Source organism: Nicotiana tomentosiformis, chromosome 10 (genome assembly GCF_000390325.3).
Source record: "Nicotiana tomentosiformis chromosome 10, ASM39032v3, whole genome shotgun sequence".
In the NCBI taxonomy this organism is placed as follows: Eukaryota; Viridiplantae; Streptophyta; class Magnoliopsida; order Solanales; family Solanaceae; genus Nicotiana; species Nicotiana tomentosiformis.
This window is the reverse complement of record NC_090821.1, coordinates 3,895,299-3,922,378: the sequence shown is the minus strand read 5'-3', so window position 1 is coordinate 3,922,378 and position 27,080 is coordinate 3,895,299. Positions and strand designations below refer to the sequence as shown.

General features: G+C 39.4%; 2 protein-coding genes across 2 annotated transcripts; both read right to left on the bottom strand.

The window, feature by feature from the left end:
* Positions 1-2,486: 2,486 nt before the first annotated feature.
* On the bottom strand, positions 2,487-3,108 carry LOC138899664 (uncharacterized). Its single transcript, XM_070186344.1, has 2 exons — positions 2,896-3,108; positions 2,487-2,714 (listed from the first exon to the last, which is right to left on the bottom strand). The coding sequence occupies exons 1-2, from the start codon at positions 3,106-3,108 to the stop codon at positions 2,487-2,489; spliced, it is 441 nt and encodes a 146-aa protein (XP_070042445.1).
* Positions 3,109-24,133: 21,025 nt separating this feature from the next.
* Positions 24,134-25,643, bottom strand: LOC104120930 (MYB-like transcription factor 4). The gene is made up of 2 exons (XM_009632803.4): positions 25,241-25,643; positions 24,134-24,833 (listed from the first exon to the last, which is right to left on the bottom strand). The coding sequence occupies exons 1-2, from the start codon at positions 25,501-25,503 to the stop codon at positions 24,314-24,316; spliced, it is 783 nt and encodes a 260-aa protein (XP_009631098.1). The 5' UTR covers positions 25,504-25,643; the 3' UTR covers positions 24,134-24,313.
* Between the last annotated feature and the right edge of the window lie 1,437 nt (positions 25,644-27,080).

The window sequence follows — 27,080 nt, the reverse complement described above, 5'->3', positions numbered from 1 at the left end:
AGCAAGCCTGTTAGACACATTCTACCCAACTCACTTACGATCAAGAGAAGACATGATTTCATCAATTATACAACAGGAATTTCATACATACGATGCTAAATCATTTGATTAGACATTGCGCCTTTAAGTCTCAAAATACATAGTTCTTATAGTTCGAATGGAACAAGTGATCAAACACAACATAACTGGTTTAATATTCCCAACACCCATATACAACCCACATAGTGTCTACGGAACCTCTAAAGATACAAAAGAGAGTGAAGATGGTGCCGGCAACAAGGCCCCGGCTATACCTCAAAAAGTGATCACAATATAAATAAAAGGTACAATACATGACCCTAGAATGAAATGGGCCTCACCGAGTCTGCTGGCAAGATGATGATGTACCACTAACTGCGATCAACACTGTCTATTATGTAACCACCTGCATCCATTTAAAGATGCAGCGCCCCTGACAAAAAGGACGTTAGTACCGCCGAATAGTACTAGTATGTAAAGCTAAAACACCATCTCAATATAATGGACAATAATACAAGGGGGAAAATAGTCATGAGTTCAATAAGAGCTTCAAAACAATACTAAAATATCAAGTAAGGATCACATAAGTTCTCAAGTCAATTTCCATCTTATTAGGTTGGGTAATCTTTAGTGCCATATGCCACAATCCACAATACCACCATTTTCTTACACGGAATCTGATCTCGACCCGATTGGCTAGGTCATCTCATTTGAGACATCAACCATATCCACAATTTTAATTATTATTTTCAACACAGTTACCACCATGTATGCGGCATGGCATCCGATCACGGCCCGATCGGCTAGGCCATCTCACTTGAGACATCATCCATAACCACAATTTCAATTATCTCACATCATAATTCTTTCATATTCTTTCGATTCATTGGCACTAGTAATCACGATTACAAAATCATTCTTGGCACTTAGCCGTATTTCATAATTCCAGTCCCATTTTCCACATTCAAATATCATTGTCATAATCATTATCAACAACAATAAGGCTTCCCGTTCAAGACATTAAATTCACATAACACAATAATTTGGGAATCTTAGGCACATAGAGGTTTTTCATACAATTTGGCATAACAACCTTCATTTCGATCTTGACATGAAGTCTTAACATTTCTAACACATATTCCACATTTTGAACATATCCTCAAATGGCAAGATGACATGATAAAGCATTTAGAATAAATATTGAACATATATCCTTCGACACAACCACATTAGGAATAGCCAATTCAATAATGATCAATGTCTTCAATTACATGAACACTGTGGAATTCGATTATAAGAAGAAGGGGGTTTAGCCATATATACCTCAATTGAGCTTCCTTAAACTCTACAATATTACGGAATTCTTAGCAACCTCAATCTATTTTGGAAATATAATAATTTAAAACAAAATTAGGAAGATGATCTTGATTCTAGCTCATTTGAGCATTCTATCAAACGCTAGGTGCACATTAAGTCTCAAAGGTCCTTTTATAGAGGATTTCATCAACCTACAACCCATCCTTCACCATTTTTGGCTCAACAATGTTCCTATACCCGTTGATAACACATGCAAGCAAGATAACAACTCCAATACCCATGAGCTTTCTTGATAATTGACCATCTTTTAGTTAGAATTCGAAATTAAGGGTTAGGGTGTAGAATCTTACCTCAAGGATGAAGATCTAGTGTGTTTTCCTTGTTAATCTTCAAAGATTTGTGTAAGAATTGAAGGATGATTTAGTGAAGATCACTTTCTCACTCCAGGGCTCATTCTCTCACTCTAAAGCATCAGGTTTTTGCTAAAACATGACCCATTGCGTGTATTTAATGAAGTTGGGTCGAGTTATAGTGATAAAATAATGGATACTCCGAAGTTCTGGACCGGGCTACAGACCTGGTCTCGCCAGGCTAAAGACTGGTCTTAGCGTGCAACAGGCCTGGCCTCACTAGGCTAAAGCCTGGTCTTAGCGCGCTATAGGCCTGGCCTCGCCAGGTCAAAACATTTCAACTCCCCAATGCACTGTTCAACCCAAAAACTCCAAAAATACAATATATTAGCCTACCTTGGCACCACAAAACCTTAAATTACTTAGTTAAATTTTCCGGGGCCTTACATTCTCCCCTGCTTAGGATCATTCATCCTTGAATGAGAAGTAACGTGCGCCCCAAACGTTTAACATAACTTATCGCTTTTCTTACACACCTCAAACTCCCAAAATTTGACTAACTCCGAAACTTTTCAGAAATGTCGGCAGAGTTTCCTTTGTAATTCGGCCTATCCACCTGCCAGAGAATCATCAAAAACCAATCCTAACAACATATACATAATCCAATGAAGCAACATGATATGAAACAACACCAACCGTGGCCTTTTAAGTAATACATTATCGGAAAGGAATACCTTTAGCATAAATTGTACAGGTGACACACAATTCATAGGGAACAAGTTCATAGAAATGATTACATAGCTATTCAAAGAAATGAGGGTACTTCTTCTTCATTTCTTCTTCGGCCTCCCAAGTGGCCTCTTCAACCTGCCGGTTTCGCCATAATACTTTCACAGAGGCAATATATTTATTTCTTAGCTTTCGTACTTGCCTATCAAGAATAGAAACTGGAATTTCTTCATAAGTCAATTCCTCATTAATCTCAATAGATTCAACCGAAACAATGAGTATTGGATGTCCAAATACTTTCTTCAACATAGATACATGAAAACACCGGGTGTACTAATAACATCTCAGGTAGTAGCTCGAGCTTGGACGCCACCTCACCGATCCTCTGAATGATTTTGTATGGTCCGACATACCTCAGACTCAATTTTCCTTTCTTACCAAACCGCATTATGCCCTTCATAGGGGAAACTTTTAAGAATACCCAATCATCTTCTTTGAACTCTAAATCCATACGACGAACAACCGAATAGGATTTTTGATAACTCTGAGCAGTCTTCAACTGCTCCTTAATGATTTTAACTTTTTTCATAGCTTGATGCACGAGGTCTGGTCCTACCAATTCAGCTTCTCCAACTTCGAACCACCCAATATGAGATCTATACCTCCTCCAATATAATGCCTCTAATGGTGCCATCTGTATACTAGCATAAAAGCTGTTGTTATAAGAAAACTCTATAAGTGGTAAATGATCATCTCAACTTCCTTAGAAATCAAGAACACAAGCACGCAACATGTCCTCAAGCATCTGAATAGTCCGCTCTACTTGCCCCTCGGTCTGTGGATGGAAGGATGTGCTAAGATTTACCTGAGTGCCCAAACCTTGCTGAAATTTCTTCCAAACGTTAGCTGTGAACTGTGCCCGTCGATCGGAAATGATAGAAACTAGAGTGCCATGCAACCTGACAATTTCCTTGATATACAACTGATCATACTATTCTGCTGTGTCGGTAACTTAACCGGCAAAAAGTATGCTGATTTCGTGAGTCGATCCACAACACCCAAATTGAGTCAAACTTGCGCGGAGTGTGCGGTAATCCTACCACAAAGTCCATATTAATCATTTACCACTTCCACATTGGAATTTCTATGTTCTGTGCCAACCCACCAGGCCATTGGTGTTCAGCCTTCACTTGCTGACAATTTGGACACTTCGCCACAAACTCCGCTACATTCCTCTTCATATCGTTCCACTGATAGACTTCCTTAAGATCATGATACATTTTCGTAGAACTTGGGTGCACGGAATACCTAGAAGTGTGAGCTTCAGTCATAATTCTTTCCCGGAGACCATCTATATTTGGAACACATAGTCGCCCTTGGTACCTTAGTGTACCATCATCCATGCCAAGAGAAAAGGCCATGGTCTTATGTTTATGAATCCCCTATTTCAATTGCACCAACAATGGACCGTTGTATTGCTTCTCTTTGACTTCCACAACAAGCGATGATTCAGCCCTATTTTGCACAATTACCCCTCCTTCACTCGTGTCCTCAAGACGTACTCCCAAACTAGCCAATCAGTGAACTTTCTTAGTCAATGGCCTTTGGTATGCCTCCGAGTGAGCCAAACTACCCATAGATTTCTGGTTAAGAGCAGCCGCCACAACATTGGCTTCCCCGGATGATATAGAATATCAATGTTGTAGTCCTTGAGTAACTCAAGCCATCTTCTCTGCCTCAGATTCAATTCCTTTTGTTTGAAAATATATTGAAAACTCTTGTGGTACGTGAATACATACACATGGACCCCATACAATTAATGACGCCAAATTTTCAATGCAAATACCACCGCCGCAAGTTCTAAGTCATGTGTTGGGTAATTCTTTTCATGATTCTTGAGTTGCCTTGAAGCATAAATGATCGTCTTGCCACATTTCATTATTAGTGGGACATCTATATCATATTTCTCTTTCATATGACCTCCTAGGAATTGAGTTCTACAAAAATTTCCTTAATACGATTACAGTCTCATTAGTACTTGCAACTTGCTTTTCCTAAATTTTTCAACAAAAGACATTACTAGGTCAGTTTTCTTATAGGACCATCTATTTCAAATGAATAACATCTACTAGCTTGTGCGCATGCCATGATAATATCAACCTGCATGGCATTGCCTCAAATGTGAAGTAACACCGTGCTCATACCTTTCTTAGCCACCCTCTTTACTCCTTATAAGTCTTATAGGATTTTAAGAAACCACTCTACTTCCCTCGTGAACATTCTCACGATCCCTTTTTACTACTAAACACTTCCCAAAATACATATCAACACCATTCATACATATTCACTTCAACAAAAGTCATTGGCCCGAACAAGGCCTTTTTTGAAACTTGAGATCCTTCTAAATTCTTCAACGACGACTTCTTGTTTCCCTTATAAGTGTAGGACTTAGTCCACCCGATTCCATCCTCGATGAGTAACTCACCTTATTCCCGGTATTGTAGTCACCAATAGTGTTTCCTGGTATTGCAGCCTAAAAGCTATCATGTCAAACATGTTTGGTTCGTAATAAGTGTTCATCCTCTCTCAATCCATTTTGAACATTTCCTTTTTTGCCCTTAATTCATAGTTGACAGCCTTATTGTGCCACACACTTATCTGCCTCCCGTGAACTCGTAGTATCATATGCCTGGTTTGTTGAGCTTATCATACCACCACTTCACCGCCAGTAGTCTCACTTTCCATTGTCATTTGTAGACATGAACTCCTTCTAGATCTTTTAGTTGATATTCAGTGTCACCCAAGTCGGTTGTATTACGGTTAGTCCTTTATACCTTTTATTAACACTAGTGCTCTAGGCGAGTCTCCATTCTGATACGAACTATTTTACGATAACCATGACTATCATAATTTATAGATTTCCTTCCCATTTCTTCTCGCCTCATTCTTCCTAATTAGGGAATAGCTATGCACTCTTCTGTATGTTATGTGGTCTTTTCTCTTAGTTAGGAATTCATCCTACTCACATCTCGACACTTGTTGGGATATCCGCGGAAAAGTGTATTCATCCGCGTATCACTTAATACTTCCTTGCTTGTAAGATTCTTAAGAGGCCCTCCATAAAGTCCAAATGCACTCTTGGGTTATTATAGTATCACATTTATTTCTCCCACTCGTTCTGCCTTTCTTAAAGCCTTGAAACTTTAGTTAAATCGCAAATCCATGATTAGACCATTCGAAAAACTCGCAACCTTTCACATTTGACCTATAGTACTTCCTTGGTTTCCATTGTTCCTGACCCTTTAACAAGTATAAAATCCCTTTAGAAACGTTACTCTCTTAGTTTCTTTGCCACGTGCGATGGCTGATACGATGCCGGTGGCATCGACGTTGAAGTTGTACTCCGATAACCTTGGTGCTTCCTTAGACCTGATGGGTCTGTCAATGCCATTTTTCCTCATAAGACCCCGGTCATTATGACCTTGATCGCTTCTTCTTTCACTTCTCACAATGCTGCGTCTGGACCCATTACCCCTTCATTGTCCATTGTATGGTTGATAACGGTCTTGATAAGTGGGGATTTTGACTACTTATTAGCACCTTTTAGCTTTTGTTTTAGTCTAAAAGTGTTGAATGGTATTCCCGAAACTAATGAAATATGCAAAATTGCAGAAATGTTGGAAATTGGACTCCGAGATAAAATCCGACTCAAAAAGGAGTAATCTAAACATAAGGCAATAAAAGGCACAGAAGCTCATAAAGTGCAGACCGCAGAATTGCATCTGCGGCCGCAAACAATGAAGAAAATTCCAGTAGGCTTTCAAGCAAACTGCGGACCGCACAGGAATTGTACGGCCGCAAATGACGAGCTGGAGATCAACTTCAGAGGGTGAATTTCTAAAGTCCAAGTCCCTCAAAATTGCGGACCGCACAAGAATTATGCGTCCGCAGAAGAAGTGCCTTGCGGCTGCAGAAGTAAAGATTCGGACCGCAGAAGACCAGATTGCGGCCGCAGTGATAAATATGCGGACCACAGAAATATTGCCTCGCAGCCACAATTGAGAATTGTGCGGCTGCAGAATCCCAGCTCTTGCAAGATGAAGAATTCTGCGGACCGCACATGGAATTGTGCGGCCGTAGAACGTCCCAAAGGGCATTTTTGTCCTAAATTTCTAGCCTTGTATAAATAGACGAGTTTCACAAAATTAGGTCAACTTTTGATTTTTTAGTCCTGTAGCCGTTTATTTTTACTCTTTTGGAAATTTTCTATGTTTTGGAGTATTTTACTATAGATTTTATCATTTAACTTTACAATATGAGTTTAATTAGTATTTCTTTTTCTATTTCTTCAATTTCAAGCATGAGTAGCTAGATTTTTACTCGGGTTGTGACCCAACCCTAGTGTGTAAACTTTATGGATGTTTAATTTAGTGTTTGTTTATGATTGAGTGTTTATTATTTAGCCTTGTTCATGCTTTAATTTGTGGAATTAATGGTTGCAAACATTAGTTCATGCCTAATTAACTTAGTCTCTACTTGAGAAAGAGAGAATTAATCTAGGAAAACTTGGCTAACAAGGAATTGTCACTCAAGAGATTGATTAACCCACTTAAAGGGTTCAACCTAGAGAAAGTAATAACCCGACTTGAGATTTTATCAACCATTTTATGTGATACCCATTTGGACTTGGGAAAGTCAAATTGGGCAAAACCACTTCTTGACCGAGAGGTATTGAGTGGGTAATTGAGAGTTGATAGCTATAATACACCTTGATCAACAAAATAAGCATTAAGGTTTATATCCTAATAGGCAAAAACTTAGGCGATGGTCATAGCCCTAGGCTTTTTATAAACTTGAAAAATAACAAAAACAATTATCCTAATCTTATTTCTCTTCTTTGCAATCTTTAGCTTTAAAATAGAAATAGCAGCAGAACCATTTTGTGGAAGTGCAAATTAAGATAGTTCAAATTCACGCATTAGAATATATACTCCTAACTCCCATCTAGCTCCCTGTGGATTAGATCTCGAATCTTCGTTGGGTTACTATAATTGCAATCGACCGTGTCATACCTTGTTTTGAGGTGTACATTGCGCAATAGGTCAATTTTTGGCGCCATTGCCGGGGAGTTAAAAATGGTGTTAGCTATATATTTGGGTGTGTTTTTGGAATACCTTCTTTTCCTTCCGTGTTACTAACGTTTTGAGAAATTGTAGGTGCAACCATGGAAAACAATGATCACGGAAATATTGCTTTGGGGGAGACCTCAAAACAATCAATGAAATTGGAATTCTCACAGCCAAGGTAATTGGAGTGGTGGAAACAATCAAAGCAATTGGAATAACAACAACAATCAAGGAAATTGGAGTGGTAGCAATAATCAAGGGAATTGTCATAACAATAATAACCAAGGTAATTGGGGAGGCAACAATCAAGGCGGTTGGAGTAACAATCAAGGAAATCGGGGGTCAGGTTTTCAAAGGCCCCCGATGTATCAACAACCGAGCAACCCGCCTCCTTATCCTTCCCATGGTCCTAAATCTTCCAACAATGAAATGAGACGTATTGAAAACATGTTCAAGCAAATGATGGAGAAGAATGCTGATTCCGATGCCCAACTTGACTCACACAACACATCGATCCGCAACTTAGAAGTGCAAATGGGGCAGATCTCTCAAGCTCTAAATTCTCGTCCTAAGGGGGCACTACCAAGTGAACCCAAAGGGTGGGAATAACACGGGGCATGCCATGGCCGTTACTACAAGAAGTGGTAAAGGTGGGAATGCACCCAGCTTAATTCAAAGGCAACTTGTGGATAATGAGCAAGTGGTACAAGAAGAAGAGATCTCAAAGAATGTAGTGCAAGCAAATGATGAAGTGCAGATTGATATTGATGACAATTTGGAAGAGACTCAAGAGGAAGTGAACCCATCTAGGGATCATGTTATTGACATACCGAAATCGGTAGTGCAAAAGGCTAAGGCACCATTGCCTAAGCCTCATCCTCCGTATCCTCAAAGGCTTGCCAAGCAAAATGATGAGAATCAATTCAAAAAGTTCATTGACATGATGACGAGTCTCTCAATCAATGTGCCATTAGTTGAAGTCTTAGAGAAAATGCCCGGTTATGCAAAGTTTATGAAGGATTTGGTGACAAAGAAGCGGTTGATGAATTTTGAAACTATCAAAGTCACTCATCAAGTGAGTGCAAGTGTGCATTTTAATGGCTCCTAAATTGTAAGATCCCAGTTCTTTCACAATCCCTTGTACCATTGGAAGTACCGAGTTTGCTAAAGCTCTTTGTGATCTTGGGGCAAGTATCAATTTGATGCCCTATTTGGTTTTGAAGACCTTGGGAATTGGGCAATCAAGACCCACATCTATGAGATTACAAATGGTCAATCGTACCATGAAGAGAGTATTGGGAGTGATTGAAGATGTATTGGTTTGTGTTGATAAGTTCATTCTTCCGACGGATTTTGTCATTCTTGATTGTGAAGTGGACTATGATATGCCGATTATTTTTGGAATACCTTTCCTTACTACGGGGAAGGCCTTGTTGATGTGGAAGCTAGAAACCTCACTTTCCGGGTGGGTGATGAAAATGTGGTATTCCACGTGTGCAAATCTATGCAGCAACCAAATAGTAATGAAGTGTGTTCGTTTGTGGACTTGGTGACCGATGTGATTATTGATGATACAAGTGCCACGATAAATGTGGGTGATATGTTGGAGGCTGTCTTGCTCAACTTTGATGATGACGAGATGGATGGCTTCATGGAATGTGTGAACTCTTTGCAAGGGATAAGGTCGTACAACTATGCACCCCAAAAACTTTCCTTGGATATTGAAAATAGGAAAACTCCTCCTACAAAGCCTTAAATTGAAGAGCCTCCTACCTTGGAGTTGAAGCCATTGCCTCCACATCTTCGGTATAAATTTCTTAGCCCTTGTTCTACTTTACCGGTTATTCTTCCCTCTTGTTTGACTAACGTGCAGGTTGACTCTACAATGGGTGTGCTCCATAAGAGGAAGAAGGCTATTGGGTGGACTTTGGTGGATATTCGAGGAATAAGCCCCTTATTTTGCATGCACAAGATTAACTTGGAGGAAGATGCCAAACCATCTTTTGAACATCAAAGGAGACTCAATGGGGCTATGCAAGACATGGTCAAAAAGGAGATTATCAAGTGGTTGGATGCTGGGGTTGTCTACCCCATTTTTCATAGTTCATGGACTTCTCTGGAGCAATGTGTCCCAAAGAAAGGGGGCATGACGGTTGTCACTAATGACAAGAATGAGTTGATTCCCACAAGAACGGTGACCGGGTGGAGAGTGTGCATAGACTATCGCAAGCTAAACAAAGTCATAAGGAAGGATCATTTTTCACTTCCCTTCCTTGACCAAATGCTTGATTGGTTGGCCGGTCGTGCTTTCTATTACTTTCTAGATGGATATTCGGGCTATAACCAAATCCTTATTGCTCTAGAGGATCAAGACAAAAACAACTTTTACATGTCCCTATGGTACTTTCGCCTTCAAGCGGATGCCATTTGGTCTATGTAACGCACCGACGACTTTTCAAAGGTGTATGATGGCGATCTTCACGGACATGGTAGAGGACTACCTTGAAGTTTTTATGAATGACTTCTCGGTGGTCGGGGAATCCTTTGATGATTTCTTGGCAAATTTGGATAGATGATTGGCAAGGTAAGAAGAAACGAACTTGGTGCTAAATTGGGAGAAGTGTCATTTCATGGTCGAGGAAGGCATTGTCCTTGGCCACATGATCTCAAAGAATGGCATAGAAGTCGACAAGGCAAAGATTGATGTGATTTATAAACTTCCACCTCCGACTTCGGTGAAAGGCGTACGGAGTTTCTTAGGTTACGCGGGGTTTTACCAGCGCTTTATAAAGGATTTCTCTAAAGTGGTGAACCCGTTGTGCAAGCTCTTAGAGAAAGATGCAAAGTTTCACTTCAATGATGATTGCATGAGAGCCTTTGAATTGCTAAAGTTCAAGTTGACAACCACTCCCATTATTACCTCTCCTAAATGGATTATCCCTTTTGAGCTCATGTGCGATGCCAGTGATGTAGCGGTTATGGCTGTTTTGGGGAAATGCATCAACAAGATTTTTCATCCGGTCTACTATGCTAGTAAGACCATGAATATTGCCCAAGTCAATTACACCATTACGGAGAAAGAAATCTTTGCCATTGTGTTTGCAATTGAGAATTTCTGCACGTACTTGATAGGTGCAAAGGTTATTGTTCATACGGACCATGTGGCACTTTGCTATCTTATGAGCAAGAAAGATTTAAAAGCTCGGTTGATGCGATGGGTGATATTGCCGCAAGAGTTTGATATTGACATCCAAGATCGAAAAGGGAGTAAAAATCAAGTGGCGGATCACTTGTCTCATTTGGAGGAGGAAGGGAGGCCGCATGATGGCCTAAGGATCAATGAATCCTTCCCCGATGAGCAACTCTTGGCTATTTCAATGAAGGAGGTGTCATGGTTTGCGGATCTAGCAAACTTCCTTGTGTGTGGAATCATCTCGGATGAGTTTTCTTCAAATCAAATGAAGAAGCTCAAACGGGATTGTCAAGATTATTACTGGGATGAGCTATACCTTTTTCGGATCTACACGGATGGGGTAATTAGAAGATGTGTACCGGAAGAAGAGCAAAGTGAAATTCTTGGGACTTGCCATTCTTCGCCTTATGGTGATTACTATGGCGGAACAAGAACGATGACCAAAGTGATAAGTTGCGGTTCCTATTGGCCCACTCTTTACAAAGATGCAAGTGATGTGGTGAAAAGAGGTGATGAATATCAACGGGCCGGTGGAATCTCGAAGAAGAATGAAATACCTCTCAATACCATTTTGGAGATTGATATCTTTGATGTGTGGGGTATTGACTTCATGAGTCCTTTTGTGAGTTCTTGTGGAAACACCTACATCTTGGTCACGGTTGATTATGTGTCTAAATGGGTTGAGGCCATTGCTCTACCAAACAATGAAGTGAGAAGTGTGGTGGCGTTCTTGAAGAAGAATATTTTCACAAGGTTTGATACTCCGCGGGCTATCATAAGCGATGAGGGGTCACATTTTTACAACAAGGCTTTTGACACTTTGCTTAGCAAGTATGTTGTCACTCATAAAGTTATGACTCCCTATCATCCACAAGCTAGCGGTCAAGTGGAAGTCTCCGACCGGGAGATAAAGAGTATCTTGTCCAAAACAGTGAATGATAACCGGACGGATTGGTCAAAGAAGCTTGATGATGCATTATGGGCTTATCGGACTGCTTTTAAGACACCTATCGGAATGTCTCCATACCGATTGGTGTTCGGCAAAGCTTGTCATCTTCCGGTGAAACTTGAGCACAAAGCCATGTGGGCTTTAAAGAAATTGAATCTTGATTGGGATGCAACCGCTAACTTAAGGGTTGCGCATTTGAATGAATTGGATGAGTTCCGGTACCATGCCTATGCAAGTTCGTTCTTGTACAAAGAGAAGATGAAGTACCTTCATGACAAATACATTTAGAACAAATAGTTCAAGGTGGGAGATCTTGTTTTGTTATTCAACTCACGGTTGAGTATGTTTCCCGGAAAGTTAAAATCTAAATAGAGTGGTCCCTTTGAAATTCTGGGTATGACGCCTTTTGGTGCATTGGAATTGAAGAACAAAAATAATGAGGTATTCCAAGTCAATGATCACCGGGTGAAGCATTATTTGGTAAAGGTTGGTTATGGCCACATTGTGGCAGTGATTTATTTCAAATGATGGTAATCTGCATCGTGCCGCGACGTTAAATCAGGCGCTTCTTGGGAGTTATGAGGCAACACATGTTTCTTTTTCTTCTCTTTTATTCTTTTGTAGATAGGTGTTATTTTTTTGCTAACTGGATTTGAAGTATGTTGCAGGAATGAGTGTGTTTTACAGGAAGAGTGTACAAAAATCTGGTTTAGTGTGGCACGAATTGCGGACCGCACAATTTTGGTTGCTACAGCAAAAGGTACTCTGCGGTCGCACAATTGCATTGCGGACCGCACAAGTTGATGGTGGAAAATGTCAACTCTCTAAACTTGGTCCATCAGAGAAATGGCCAATCTGCGGCCGCAACCCAAATTCTGCGGTCCGCAATAAAACTTGCGGCCGCACACCTAATTCTGCAGACCGCAAAATGCCAGGGCAACTAGGCCCTCAGGTAACAGAGTACGGACTGCAATTGGAATTTTGCGGCCGCACTCAAGTCCCCTTTCGCTGCCAGAACTCGTTCACTATAAATAGAAGAGGCTAGGGCAATGTTCCCTTTATCCCTCTCTGAGCTCACAAATTGCACTAAATTGAAATTTCTTGTTAAATTATCTACGCACAAGCCTAACAACTGTTGATCACTCATCTCTTGCACTCATTCATATCTGGTATGCATCATCATCTTGATTAATTTCTTTTAATTTTTAGATTTTTAGTGAAATTTTGGACCATTTGTTTGATTGAAACTATTTGAACAACCATGTGGGGTAAATATGTAGTGGGTAGACTGGTAAATGCACTAAGGGGAATGTATAAATTAATTTTCATGCTTAGATGTTGTTTCCATGTCAAAATTGTGCAAAGATTTCAAGCCTTAGGTGAAAAACGACCATCTGTTCGTAATTGTTGGAATCTGCGGCCGCACAAGAAATTGTGCGGTCCACAGAAGTTAAAGTCTAGGTCATTATAGTAAGGCATGGTTCTGCGTCCGCAATAAAAAATGTGTGGACCACAGAAATCCCATTGCGGCCGCAGAACAACCTAATCTCTGTGATCAGAGAGTTGCCATTTTGGTGACTCTCAAGTGCGTCCACAAGACTATATATGTGGACCGCAGAAAACTGGTTGCGGCCGCAAAACAGCTAACTCTCTGTCATCAGAGAGTTGACATATTGGTGATGTATGAATTGCGGTCGTAATGAGAAATGTGCGGACCGCAATCCATTTTTGTGGCTGCAAAGGAATATTGTGCGGTCCGCAAATCCCCACCCTACAAGTATGTCTCTACTGTGTTTTTCACTGTAATCTCTGGTGTGTTCTTGCATTCATTTTGTGTCTGAACTTGAATTGCAACTAACAATCGCCTTTGCTTGGTACAAAACATGGTTCAATTTAGAGGACGAGGCGACACTTAAAAAGAAAGGGGTGACCATTCTCGGGGACGAGGGAAGAGACCCTTACCTAGTGCCCAACAACTTGAAATCAGAAAGAAGATAGCAGCTGGCAGAGGGAGAGGTGCAGACCTCTCAGAGACCAGTTCTTACGTCATATCTAGGGACGTCTCATAGGGCAACTCAGCCTCGGTACATGAGCAACCGACTGTCCAATCAAGGCTGCCAAGGAGATATCAGCTTAGGGATGAGCCGTCATCATCACATAGCACCTCCGAGGGTTCGGAGAGTGCCAGTCAGGCTTCTGAGCCTTCCACTACACCTGTTTTCCAAGCACCAGAGACATCAGTTCAAGACATCCCCGATGATGGCAGATGGGGAAATACTACTGTTACCGGCCTCGAGAGGTCGAAGAAGAAAGAGGTGTGGGAGGACCGGTTTGTCAGTTTGGCTGCCTTTACCAGTTTTCGTCAATGGTGGCCAGTGAGGTCGCTCACTCTTGAGCATCAATTCCAATTGAGAGATCTAGAAAAGTACAACCCTACAATTTTCAGGAAGTTTTGAGAGCGCATGGGGTGGATGTGGTTCACCCAGAGTGTGGTGGATGCAAAGGAATACCTTGTCCGAGAGTTCTACGCCAATGTGGCACATATCAAGAAAGGGACAAAGGTAACTAAAGTGAGGAACCTCAAGGTGCGTTTTGATCAGCACACACTGAACACTTACCTGGGGTCTAATGATGTCGAGCCCATAGAGTACCTTGAGAAATGTGCACACCATGGATCACAGCAGGGGTTTCTATTCACCGGAGTACGTTGATCTTTGAGGCAAAGGGGTGGCAAACTTTTGTATGCATCCGACTAAACCCGAGCTAGAATGAGACATATTTTCCTATACCGCGGGCAGTTCTAGTGGCTTCCATCATGGCCGGGTACCCCATCAATGTGAGAGCCGTGATGCCGGCCAATATCTATATGGTCGCTCGGCAAGCTGACACATCCTACACATATCCTAACACCATTACAGAGTATCTTACGGATGTGAGGGTAGAGCCGAGGGACTTTGATACGAAGGTGCGGGCGAAGAAGCCCTTCTCATGGTACTCATTGATAAATGCACACAACCCTAAGAAAAAGGGTCAGCCGTCTACCACCACAGGCTAGTCTTATAAGCCATCGGTGGTTGCTGCAGAGGCAGCTCACATTCCATCCACTTCAGCCGAGCCTTCAGCGAGTGTCGCAGCTATGCCTCCACCATTACCCTCAGTGCCTACAGCAGTCCCTGTCATAGGTTCCACCTCAGCTTTGAAGCCGGTGCCGATGCCTACTGCTCCACTCTCTGCGCTGCGAGTCTCCCAGACATTGGCGAACCTCAACAACTGGATGAAGACAGCTACTTCAAAGCTTTCTGACATATCCAGTACTGTTGCAGCATAGTCCTTCATTCTGGCACCTCAGATACCCCCAAAAGTGGAAGAAATATTGAAGAAGCTCATGGAGAACCAGAACACGATTATGGCTATATTGGTGCAGCATGGGTCTGTGATAGAAGAGCTGGGCAAGAAAGTGAAAAAGATAAGAAAGTCCCAGGCCTCCAAGAAGTTAGTGGACAAGCTCCGAAGATAGGTTAAGAAGCTTGCAGCAGCCGGAGACATTCCCTTTGACATGCTGATTGACCCATACTATCCAGGCCCAGATCATGCATCACCTTCAGCACCAGCTGGACAATCTGAGGAGCCAGGCCTTACTGCTTACACTACCGAGGTAGTGCGTCAAATGTTCACCAACCCAGTCACTCACAGAGTTGAGGATGATGAGATCCAGTTGGATGAGACTGAGGTCGATGACGCTGTTATGGACACAGAGATGGCCAAGGAGCCATAGGGAGTTTTCTTCACTCTTACCCTTCCTTTACTTTTATTTTGTTAAGCATTGGGGACAATGCTTATTTTTATTCGGTGGGGGTGGGGGGGAGTTTTTTGATCTAATTTGATGATTCTAAGACAATTGGTTTGTAATAACTGACAGTATTTTCTTCTTTTCCCTTATTTTGTATATATTCTCTCTTTTCTTCTCTCATTATGTATATATCGTATATATCTTATCTCATTTATGTATATTCTTTATGCTTTCAATAGTTTTTGCTTTGTAGGTTCTTTACGTTTGTTTTCTTATTAGTTGGTGTTTAACTGAGTAGCTTCTTTTTGAATTAGTAGCTTCTTTTTATGTTTTAGTAGATAATAAGCCTTTGGTTTTCTTAATGCCACGGTTCTTTCCAAAGGTAGTTTTTGTGTGAACCGGATGACTCTTCCCAACGATGGAAGGCGTGACAACCTTCTTAAGGGATTCAGTCCATTTTTGGTGTTTAGGTAATAATAGTAGTAGTAATGAATAAAAAGACCTAATTAAGTCATGTTCGAAGAGTCAAACATGCTTCACTTGGTACCAACACACTTAACTACGTGCTTATGGTTAGAAACAAGTTTTGTTTTTGGAAAGAAATAGCTCTAGTTAGTAACTTTGTGACTCTTGTATTGACTTAGGCAATCATCGAGTGGTTTAATCAAACCATAGTGATTTTCAATCTTGAATGTGGTTGTTGTAGGCCCTCGACTCTATCCTATTTAACAATCCAGTTGCGTGAGGGGTGAGATGTTTTGTTGCTAGTCCAAGTACCCGTGCGAATGGTCTAGAACTTGCCCTGAATGTGTTTCAAGGCAAAATCTTAAGTTTTGCTTGGCTTAAGAAGTGATTGTAGGCTTTCCTAGACCCGCTTAAATTTTTCCATTGCCTACCAATGTTCTTATCCATAGTCAACCCATTTGAGCCTCGAGCCTTTCTCATTTGATAACCATGTTACAAGCCTTTACCCATTTTGTCGTGATCCTCTCTTGGCACCCGAGCTTTCCTTAACACTCTTGTGAGACAATTGTCTAAAATCGTAAGTTTGGGGGAGAGACGAGGAACTTGAAAGAGGTATCAAGGCACAAAAAGATAAAAGAAATAATGAGAAGGAAAGGCAAGAAAAGGAAAGAACAAAAAGAAAAATGCAAAAGAAAGTGAATAAGTGGAGGAGTTGAAGGGATTCAAAGAAAAGTAATGATACAAAGCATGGAGAAATCAAAGAGGGAGAAAATGAATGTCATGATCAAGAAAGAGTAATGTTAAGTCTCTCTAGTTCCCCAAGGAAAAGAAAGTGCCTCAAAGAATTGGCAAAAGCATGAGCCGAGAATAAAAAAAAATGGAGTGCTTAAGGAAAGGTGAACCCACTCAACCATAGTGTATCCAACCTTAGTCCAAAAGCCTTCATTACATCACAAAAAAACCCTACATGATTTCAAGCTGAGTGAGCTTACATTAGTGGCGATCTACATGAGGGGCAAGCCTATGGTACTTGAAGTCGTACTTGCGACATTCTCTTGAGAGAGATGAGTGAACCTTTCGCAAATCTTTGGATTGAGTGCTAAAATTCTTAATTGAGCTAGGCAAACGGAGAGTAGAAGAGGAGGAGTTTGGGATCCACAATGACCTATATGAGAGAGCGAGTGTCCTTGATGAATAAAGTCAACTCTTGATGCTCAAGTGTCACATTAGAACTATATGTGTATAAAAGTTTAACTTGTCGTCTTGTTGATAATACATAAGTAATGTGGGTAATTGTTGGTCTCAACTGATGCCTGGGTGGCTCACCTTTGACTGGCTGAAATGACCCTTAACTTATAGAGGTGGGAACTATTTTGTTTTCTTGAGGACAAGCAAAAACTTAAGTTTGGGGGAGTTTATAAGTGGGGATTTTGACTACTTATTAACACCTTTTAGCTTTCGTTTTAGTCTAAAAGCATTGAATGGTGTTCCCGAAACTGATGAAAAGTGCAAAATTACAGGAATGTTGGAAGTTGGACTCCCGAGATGAAATCCGACTTAAAAAGGAATAGAATCTCACAAAGTGTGGACCGCAGAATTCGATATGTGGCAGCAAACAATGAAGAAAATCCCAGCACGCTTTCTAGCAAACTGCGGACCGCATAGGAATTGTGCGGCCGCAAATGACGAGCTGGAGATTAACTTCAGAGGGTGAATTTCTAAAGTCCAAGTCCCTCAAAATGGCGGACCGCACAAGAATTGTGCGTCTGCAGAAGAAGTGCCTTGCGGCTGCAGAAGTAAAGATACGAACTGTAGAGGACTAGATTGTGGCGCAGTGATAATTATGCGGACCGCATAAACATTGCCTCGCAGCCGCAGTTGAGAATTGTGTAGTCGCAGAATCCCAGCTCCTGCAAGATGAAGATTTCTACGGACCGCACATGGAATAGTGCGGCCGTAGAACCTCCCGAAGGGCATTTTTGTCCGAAATTTCGAGCCTTGTATAAATAGACGAGTTTCACAAAATTAGGTCAACTTTTGACATCAGCAAGTCCTGGAGTCATTTTTCTTTGCCTCTTTTAGAAGTTTTCTATATTTTGGAGTATTTTACTATAGATTTTATCATTTTAACTTTTACAATATGAGTTTAATTAGTATTTCTTTTTCTATTTCTTCAATTTCAAGCATGAGTAGCTAGATTTTTACTAGGGTTGTGACCCAACCCTAGTGTGTAAACCTTATGGGTGTCTAATTTAGTGCTTGTTTATGATTGAGTATTTATTATTTAGCCTTGTTCGTGCTTTAATTTGTGGAATTAATTGTTGCAAAAATTAGTTCATGCAACATTGTGTCACTCGAGAGATCGATTAACCCAATTAAAGCGTTCAACCTAGAGATAGTAATAACCCGACTTGAGCTTTTATCAACCGTTTTGTGTGATACCCATTTGGACCTGAGAAAGCCAAATTGGGCAAAACTACTCCTTGACCGAGAGGTATTGAGTGGGTAATTGAGAGTTGATAGCTATAATATACCCCAATCAACAAAACAAGAATAAATATTTATATCCCAATAGGCGAACACCTAGGCGTTGGTCATAGCCCTAGGCTTTTTATAAACTTGAAAAACAACAAAAATAATTATCTTATTCTTATTTCTCTTCTTTGTAATCTTTAGCTTTAAAATAGAAATAGCAGCAGAGCCATTTTGTGGAAGTACAAATTAAGATAGTTCAAATTCACGCATTAGAATATATACTCCTAACTCCCATCTAGCTTCATGTGGATTCAATCCCGACTCTTCGTTAGTTTACTATAATTGCAATCGGCCGTGTCATACCTTATTTTGAGGTATGCATTGTACGATAGGTCAGGTCTCTGTTCGATCTCGGTTCATAATCGATGACCCTTTTGGATCTGTCACTAGTCCTGACGGGATAAACGGACCCGGAAGGATCCCCGAGCTGACCGTCTTCGACCCTTATTTTTGATTGGTACCTGTTATGGATGTCGGCCCAAGTTACCGTCGGGTATTCTATCAAATTTTACTTCAACTGTTGTGAAGCCAATGAACTTTGGGGGTTGAGTCCTTGGGTGAAGGCCTGAATGGCCCAATCGTCTGCAACCGGAGGCAAATCCATCCGTTCCATTTGAAATCTCGATAAGAATTCCTTGAGCATCTCGTTATCTCTTTACTTTACCTTGAAAAAGTGTGACTTCCTAGTCTCGACCTTTGTGGCCCCAGCGTGCTCTTTTAGAAAGGCATCTACAAGCATAGCAAATAAATTAATAGAATTAGGGGGTAGGTTGTGATACTATATCTTGGCTCCTTTTGACAAGGTCTCTCTGAACTTTTTCAGCAGAACAGACTCGAGTTCGTCATCTTCCAAGTCGTTTCCTTGATGGCGCACATATAAGAGGTCACATGTTCGTTTGGATTGGTTGTCCCATGTTCAGAATTTTGGGCATACGGAACATCTTTGGGATCAGCTTCGGAGCTGCGCTCAGAGGAAAAGGCTTTTGGATAAATATTTTAGAATCCAAGCCCTTCAGTATCGGAGGCACTCCTGGGATTTGGTCGACCTTAGGGTTATAGGTCTTCACTTTTTTGTCGTTGGTTTCGATTATCTTTTCTCCCGATTTCACCCGTTTTATCAGTTCCTCAAGCATCTTTATTATCTAGGGTTGGTCCGGGTTTCGCTTCACCCGGCCTTTCTGTGGCCGGTTCATTTCCCGGGACGATTCAGACTCAACTCTGCTGGGAGCTCGCCTTTGGTTTTGCAATTGGGCTATCGCTGCCTGTTGAGCCTGTAACATTTCGAAGATCATGCGCAAGTTGATTCCATCACCTTAGGGGTGGCCATAATACCGACCGAACCGAGAAAACCGACCGAACCAAAATTTTTGGTTTATTCGGTCTCGATTTTTTGATTTATTCAGTCGATTTGCGATTTATATATTTAAAAAATTCGGTGTTCTGTTCGGTTATCAGTTTTAAGAGTTTGATTTTTGGTTAAACCGAAAAACCGAAGTTTACTGATAGTGAGTAATTTTTTAGTGGTGTGCAATCCCAGACTCCAAGCAAATAAGATAGTTTTAACCAATATAGGAAGTGTTGTCAGTTGCAACAAAGCAAAAGAGGCAAGAGCATTAGGAGTGAATAACTAATAATGCATTTATGACAAAAGCTCATCAAACAATATTATATCAAAACTAAGTTTCAAAAGAATTTCAAAGGAAAGACATAGCCTGCACAATCTTCGAGACCGGAAGTATTACATATTAACACAGATAATGTAATTCTTCCCGGTGTATTGTCAATTAACCTATCAAAGTGCAAATCGAGACCTCCATTTCCAAAAATAAAAATGCAAACAGAAACAAAATAGAAATTAAAGTGCCTTATACAGACATGAAGCTTTTTAATTCAAACATGATAATTAAGGTACCTTATCTAGGGGTGAGAATAATACTCTTTTCTTTTATGTTTTTTGAAAAAAGAATGATTTTTTTTACATAAAGATTATTTTCTTTTTCGTGTATTTGATGGAATTTCTTATTTTATTTGTGTTTTTCTACTAGAAAGAAATCTATTTTCATTGTTTGGTAACTATTTTTGCTATGGCTTAAAATTGAAACCGAACCGATTAAAACCGAACCAAACATGAATAAATCGAATCGAACCGAAATTATTACGGTTCGGTTTTGGTTATTAAAATTGTAAACCGAAAATCGAATAAATCGAACCGAATTTCTACAAAACCGAACCGAACGGACCGACGTCCACCCCTACATTACCTTCGCCGTCGTGTGTACTCCAGGCTATCGATCAGGTTCCCACGCGAATGCTGTTTTCGTGGTCAGTGGGCAAGTTTGCTTCGATATCCACGTGTGAGTTAGCATCGATCAGATTAGGGACTGGGACTCCGTTGGGGTCAGCAGGGGGCAGCTCGTTGATGGGTACCACGTTGTTGTTTTCGCCATGGTGGCCGGACTCAGCATTCATGTTCAAATGGGCAGATTGGGAGTTCGACAATTTTAATTTAACCTGAAATTAAAAGCTCAAAGAACAAGTGTAAAATAGAAGGTGCTATGAAAATTTGTATCAAATCGCCACTATTATCCTTAGCTCCATGGTGGGTGCCAAACTGTTTACCCTAAAAAATGGATAACAATTAAATTTGTAAGTGATTTTAAGGATACGTGGGTTAATTCAATACAAATGATAAATTGAGTTAGATTAAACAGATAAAGGACGTAATAAATTGTCAAACCAATCAAGAGGAGTGATCTTGTACATAGTAACAGCTTAATGAAATGCCTGCCTTCGATCTCGGGCTCACGTTATTGATGATTGATGAACAAAAATAAGAACTTTGAATAACAGAGAAAATTAGAATATATTGCCTTGATATGCGTATTGCAGTGTACCTAATAAATAATTAGACTCCTCTTTATATAGTAGGGGAGTCTTACCCTAAGTGTAATTTCACAAAAAGTAAAAATCTTTCAATTAACTAATCACCATTTTTCTGTCGATACGTGCCGAGATTCACGCCGTGCACGAAGGGTGATGTCATGTATATTATGAGAGGTTTAAAGCACGAAGGGTGATGCCGTATATATTATGAGAGGTTTAATGCACGAAGGGTGATGTCGTGCCGCTCTATTCATTTATTTGATAAGGTTGAGAGTAAAAGTACGAAGGGTGATGCCGTGCAGTTTTCCTTGCTGTTTTAATTGCTCAATTCCTTTAAGGATTTTCGGTTTAATTCTGTCTTTTTATTATTCTCACTCTTTATGTTGTATTCCCCCACTGTATGTTCCCTTCCCATTACGTTATTTATTTATTTATTTTTGTTGCCACTAGCATGATTATACTGTTCAGATTATATGTGGGTGTCTTGTCCTAGCCTCGTCACTACTTCGTCAAGGTTAGGCTCGACACTTACCAGTACATGGGGTCGGTTGTACTGATGCTGCACTCTGCACTTTCTGTGCAGACTTTGATACCGGTTCAGGTTGATCGAGATTTTGCTATTGGTCCGCTGTCTGGAGACTCAAGGTAGATCTGTCGGCGTTCACAGACCTTGAAGTCACCGCCTATATTTTTTGTTCTACTGTTTCTTTCATTCAGATAGTTGTATTTCTTTCAGATTATTACTTGTAGTAAATTCTAGAATGCTCGTGAATTGTGACTCCAAATCCGGGTGGTAGTAATTAATACGGTTTTATTATATTTCGCACTTATTATATTTCATCTTAGTTAATTATTGTTAATTACTGAATGGAAATAAGGAATTGGTTTAATGATTCTCTAACGTTGGCTTGCCTAGCAAGTGAAATATTAGGCGCCATCACGGTCCCGTCGGTGGGAAATTTCCGGTCGTGACAGTTGGTATCAGAGCCCTAGGTTACATAGGTCTCATGAGTCACGAGCAAGCTTAGTAGAGTATGAAGGATCGGTACGGAGACGTCTGTACGTATCTCTCAGAGGTTATGAAGTTTAGGAACAATATCACCTCTTTCATTCCTTATCGTGCAACATTGATTTTGCTTGAAACCTATATCTCATATTCCTTTGTATCTACTCATGTATGACATTGCGCACTCGGTATCAGTTGTGCGTCGACGGTTCGTGATGCCACAGATGAACTACGAGGGAGCCAGAGATGTTCAAACATTACCTCAACGTGTGATTCCGACTGAAGATGCGGACGTATAAAGAGATCACCCAGTGAATAATGTGGGGGGTGCAACGTACCTTGGCATCTGGTTGATTTATACGAGTTGTGAAGGTTAATATTTTGGAACATCGGACGTGGTGAACTATGACTTCGCGCCGAGTGGGGGAGTCCACTATCAATGAATGGATTGCGAGTCATGTGTTATATCAGTTTTGGCCTGAAATGTAAATATGTGGTACTGAAAGGTTCTCCCAAAATTTACATGTGTTTAAGGCCTGAGATTTTGTAGAGGATAAGGTTGGGACTTGTGTATGTACGCCTCCGTAATAATCTTATATGCTGATCACGGATATCACGACCTTTGTTGGTCATGCTCGATTATCTGGTAATGCCCTCCGAGATTTTTCGGATTCGAACCGATCCTGGGGGTCGTGGCCTCGATACTCCCGAGGGCAGACATTTTGCCCTGACCCCGACTCGAGGGGCTCCTTGCCTCGATTTCGGTCCCTTACAATCACGTCTCTTCCTCCGTTTACTTCATAAAAAACCGAAGCGTCTCATGGGCTCGGTTTCATCCGTACACGCAAAGAAATAAGATCTTTTGGAGATGAAAAAGAAAGCAACTTTCCTACACATCTTCTATTTTACTGTTAGCTGATTATATAACAGAAAATCAGATTGCCCATAGAAAAATAGAAAACAAACATTGTTAACAATGTTAGATAACATTACGAAATAAATAAGATACTCTTTATGTAACAGACTTTTTTTAGTCTGTCTTTAAAAAGACCGGAAAAATAGAGAGAAATCATAGTTATTACAAAACAAATAAAATATTCTTTATATAACAAACTTTTTTTCTGTCTCAAAAAGTATAGTACTACCTCCCTCCTAATTAATGTTCCACTTGAGTTTTTCTGAGCGTAATTTTTTTATATTCTTTTTAAATATTTTGAATTGTTAATTATAATAATCATAGTACTTTCCGTAGTTTCAACATGTAAATTTATTTCAAAAAATTTAAAGACTTTATGTCCAAATTCACCATCAAAATTAAAAAATTAATTTAACTCTCGAGATACGAATGGTGCAAAGTAAATTGAGATAGAGGGATATATATTTTTCTTTTTGAAAATTACATATTTAATCTTAAGCTTCCTCATTTTACGCCTAGTGATATTACTTGCTGAAACTTACTTGATATAAAAGTAATTGAAACGACACGTGAAACTTTCACTAGCACTCGTTTAAGTGGAAAATATACTTTGCATATTTTTGACTTACGCATTATAAGTCTTTTTAAATTTCTTAAACTCTATAGTAGAAATTTGCAAAAACCGCTCACTGATCTTTATTTCTCAGGAATTATACACTACCAGAAAATCACTGTTTTCCGACTACAAAAATTGCCGGAAAGTAATCGAAAAATCCAATTTTCACCAAAACGAGGAAACATTTACCAAGGCCTATAAATTGAAAACAGCAAGCAAAATAGTCATATCCATATAATATTTCATAGAATCATAGGTACTCTATTTTACTGCTTTGAACTAAATGTAATCACAGTATGAATTTTACAACCAAGAGAAATTAGCTAGAAAAATAATATTCTTAACTAATTTCACTTCTCTCTTGACATTCTTATACTTTTTTTCTACATACAGAAAACTAAAACCATAATCTGGATCTGATCACTTAGTTTCCAAGGTTCTATAGTCCAAAACTAGACCATTAGCCTTCAACCCTAAAAAATCATAACCAGAAATATTCATACTTATAATATTACTACAGCCATTTCCATTACTACTTTTAGTACTGCAACTGCAATCTTTACTATTTTGTATACCCAAACTACATGTAAAACACAAAGAGTTTGCTCTTTGATTATGATCAAGTTGGTTTTGTTGGTCATGAGGAGGACTAATTCTAAGCTCAAGATTCAAGTCAGGACACCGTTCTTGAATTTCATGATCTTCTTCTTTGCTCATCGTCTCAATTAATTCGGATTTGATCTTAATCTTCTGATCTTGATCATCAGCAGCAAAAGAAATGGTTGTCACTTTTTGCGTACCAAGAGTAGGCTCACTCATTGGCCTATGTGTTGTTGGATCAATACCCCTACTCAAAAGCTTCCTTCTTATATGTGTGTTCCAATAATTCTTTATCTCATTATCTGTTCTTCCTGGTAATCTTCCCGCTATAAGTGACCACCTATTACAAGAAACAAAGAAAATACGGTCAGACTCTCTATAATAGCATTTTTATATAACAAAGTCATTTTTTTTTTCGGAATCGATTATGTTATTGTTATAATATGTATCTTCTAAGTATAACAACACTTAATTATAACAGCCAAAAAATATCTGAACAAATGAGTCTGTTATATAGAGGTTTGACTATAATTAGTACTAACAACTTAGAGAGAGCACACAGACTATTGTGTAGTCCGGCGCACAAGTCATCCTGCGTTTGAGGTAGGGTTGCACCCAAGGGATGCAATATTAGTGATTACTTCAAGGTCGAACCCGTGACCTATAGGTCATAGAGAGAAAATTTGACCGCAAAGCTCTCCTTCAGAGCAGACATACTTTTAATTACTTCCGACAGTAAATACTTACTTGTTACCGAGGAGGCTATGGAGTTTGATAATGAGTTCATCTTCTTCATCAGTGAAGTTACCACGTTTAAGATCAGGTCGTAAGTAATTAATCCAACGAAGACGGCAGCTTTTACCACATCTGAGAAGGCCAGCAGCTTTAGGAAGAGACCTCCAACAACCTTCGCCATGAGCTTTAATGTAAGCAATAAGCCTTTCATCTTCTTCTTTAGTCCATGCTCCTTTGTTTGTATGAGCCTTTTCACAACATGGTGACCTTCCCATTTTGAGCCAATTTCTAAGAAATATTTCTCTTAATTACTTTTTCAATTTGAAGTGTAGTAGTAATAGAGAGGATGGAAGGAAATAATGGAAGTTTTAGCTTTGGTAGTGCTATTGAGAATCAAAGCCTGCCCTTTTAGGACTTGAAGTGGGGGTTATATAAGCTTTTGACTCAATAGGAAAAAGAGACTCTCATAGTATGTGTGGGGGGTAGGGGATGGAGGGGGGGGGGGGGAGTGACACTAATTGCTTCTAGATGCGAGTTGGTGAGACAGGTTTGCAGGAGTGGCTGATGCTCATTCCTTCTTTAAAAAATATTTGCATCAATATTATTACCATTTATTTATCTGTTTAACTTTATATACTGTCACTGTAAAATATTGTGGATTCAAATTTGAACGTTATAGGTTTGAGTTTGATATCTATCATAATTAACCATTCGAACTCTATTATCTATACTCCCTCAGTCCCAATTTATCTAACAGTATCTGATTGATCACAAAATTTAAAAAAATATATAAAAAATTGAAACTTGTGGTATTTGTGTCGCTATACATTATCTGCTTAAGGGTAAATTAGACATTTTAAAGTTAAATCGTTACTAAATATAAAAAAATGTCATTTCTGTTTTTTGAAATTGATTAAAAAGGAAAGATTGTCATATTAATTGGAGTAAGAGAATACTTATTTAGTGTATCTTTTAGCACATATATAAAGTACGAGCCAAAACTATTAAATTCGGATAAATTTGTACTCCCTCGATCTCATATTAACAGTCGTGATTACTAAAAATAGTTATCTCAAATTATTTGTCATTTTAGAAGTTCAAGACAAAATTGATTATATTTTTTCTTTTTTACCCTTAATAATAATTATCCTAGAAGACTACAAACACCTTAATTATGGATAATTTTATTCAAATACCAAGAAATGGACCTTGTTATCTTTAACACTTTAATCATGTTTACACTAATGCAATCAATAGTGTACTGTAAATACAGAAATTCTTTATAAAGTCTATTCAAACCAAAATTCTGCTAGAGTATAAGATAATGAAAGAAAATTTTAAAATCACTAGTTTGAAAATATTTTGAAGGAAAGATGAATTCCATGTCATGCAACACCTGTTGGAAGAGTTAATTTTACTGATTTGTTAATTTTATCTTACGTGTCTCTTTATATTTTCTATAAAGCAAAACAATTGCATTCACATTTAGTAAAAATATGAATATGTTATTGATGGAGATGACACACAAATTGAGAAAATATTCAATGAAGAAAGATTAAATATTAAGACATGAATAAGGGTAAAGTAGTCAAAGTCTCATCCAAATTAATATTTCTTAAGAGAGGTATGCACAAGAAAATCATAACACATAGATATATCTACATATATATTACTCCAAAAGGAAGTCCAACAAAAAGAAATGGAGAAAAAGTGACAAGTCATTAACTATGGGTAACCTTCAGGTAGGTATATAAAGTGATGAGTTATTAAAATTCTGGCAAAGAAGACAAAGGGGAGTAGTGTGATCTGATTGTCTCCTTTTAATTTGTCTCTCTTTTTCGGTTCTGTCCAA